The sequence below is a fragment of the Panthera tigris genome, chromosome X (assembly GCF_018350195.1).
Source record: "Panthera tigris isolate Pti1 chromosome X, P.tigris_Pti1_mat1.1, whole genome shotgun sequence".
Lineage (NCBI taxonomy): Eukaryota > Metazoa > Chordata > Mammalia > Carnivora > Felidae > Panthera > Panthera tigris.
In genome coordinates, this window is record NC_056677.1 from 82839483 (window position 1) to 82839862 (window position 380).

General features: G+C 38.9%; 1 protein-coding gene across 1 annotated transcript in view; it reads left to right on the forward strand.

The window, feature by feature from the left end:
- LOC102965530 (nuclear RNA export factor 3) overlaps positions 1 to 60 on the forward strand; it is a 33819-nt gene extending 33759 nt beyond the window's left edge. Inside the window, exon 16 of the mRNA XM_042973962.1 lies at positions 44 to 60. Coding sequence (XP_042829896.1) covers positions 44 to 60 — 17 coding nt within the window. The remainder of the gene's footprint in view (positions 1 to 43) is intronic.
- The last annotated feature ends 320 nt before the right edge of the window (positions 61 to 380 follow it).

Below are 380 nucleotides of genomic sequence, written 5' to 3' on the forward strand. Positions count from 1 at the left end.
ACTGTCTATTTCCCACTGGATATTCTTGCCTCCTTTGTCAAAGATCAATTGACCAAATAGTCATGGGCTTATTTCTGGGATCTCTATTCTGTGCCACTGATCTGTGTGTCCCATTTTTGTGCCAGTGCCATACTGTTTTGAGTACTACCAGTTTTGTGATATAACGTTGAAGTCTGGAATTTTTGATACCTCCAGCTTTGTTTTCCTTTCCAATATTGCTTTGGCTGTTCGGCATCTCTTATGGTCCCATACAAATTTTAGGATTGCTTGTTCGAGTTCTGTGAAAAATGCTGTTGGTATTTTTTGACAGCGATTCCATTAAATCTGTAGACTGTTCAGGATAGCATGGACATTTTAACAGTGTTTGTTCTTCCTATCCA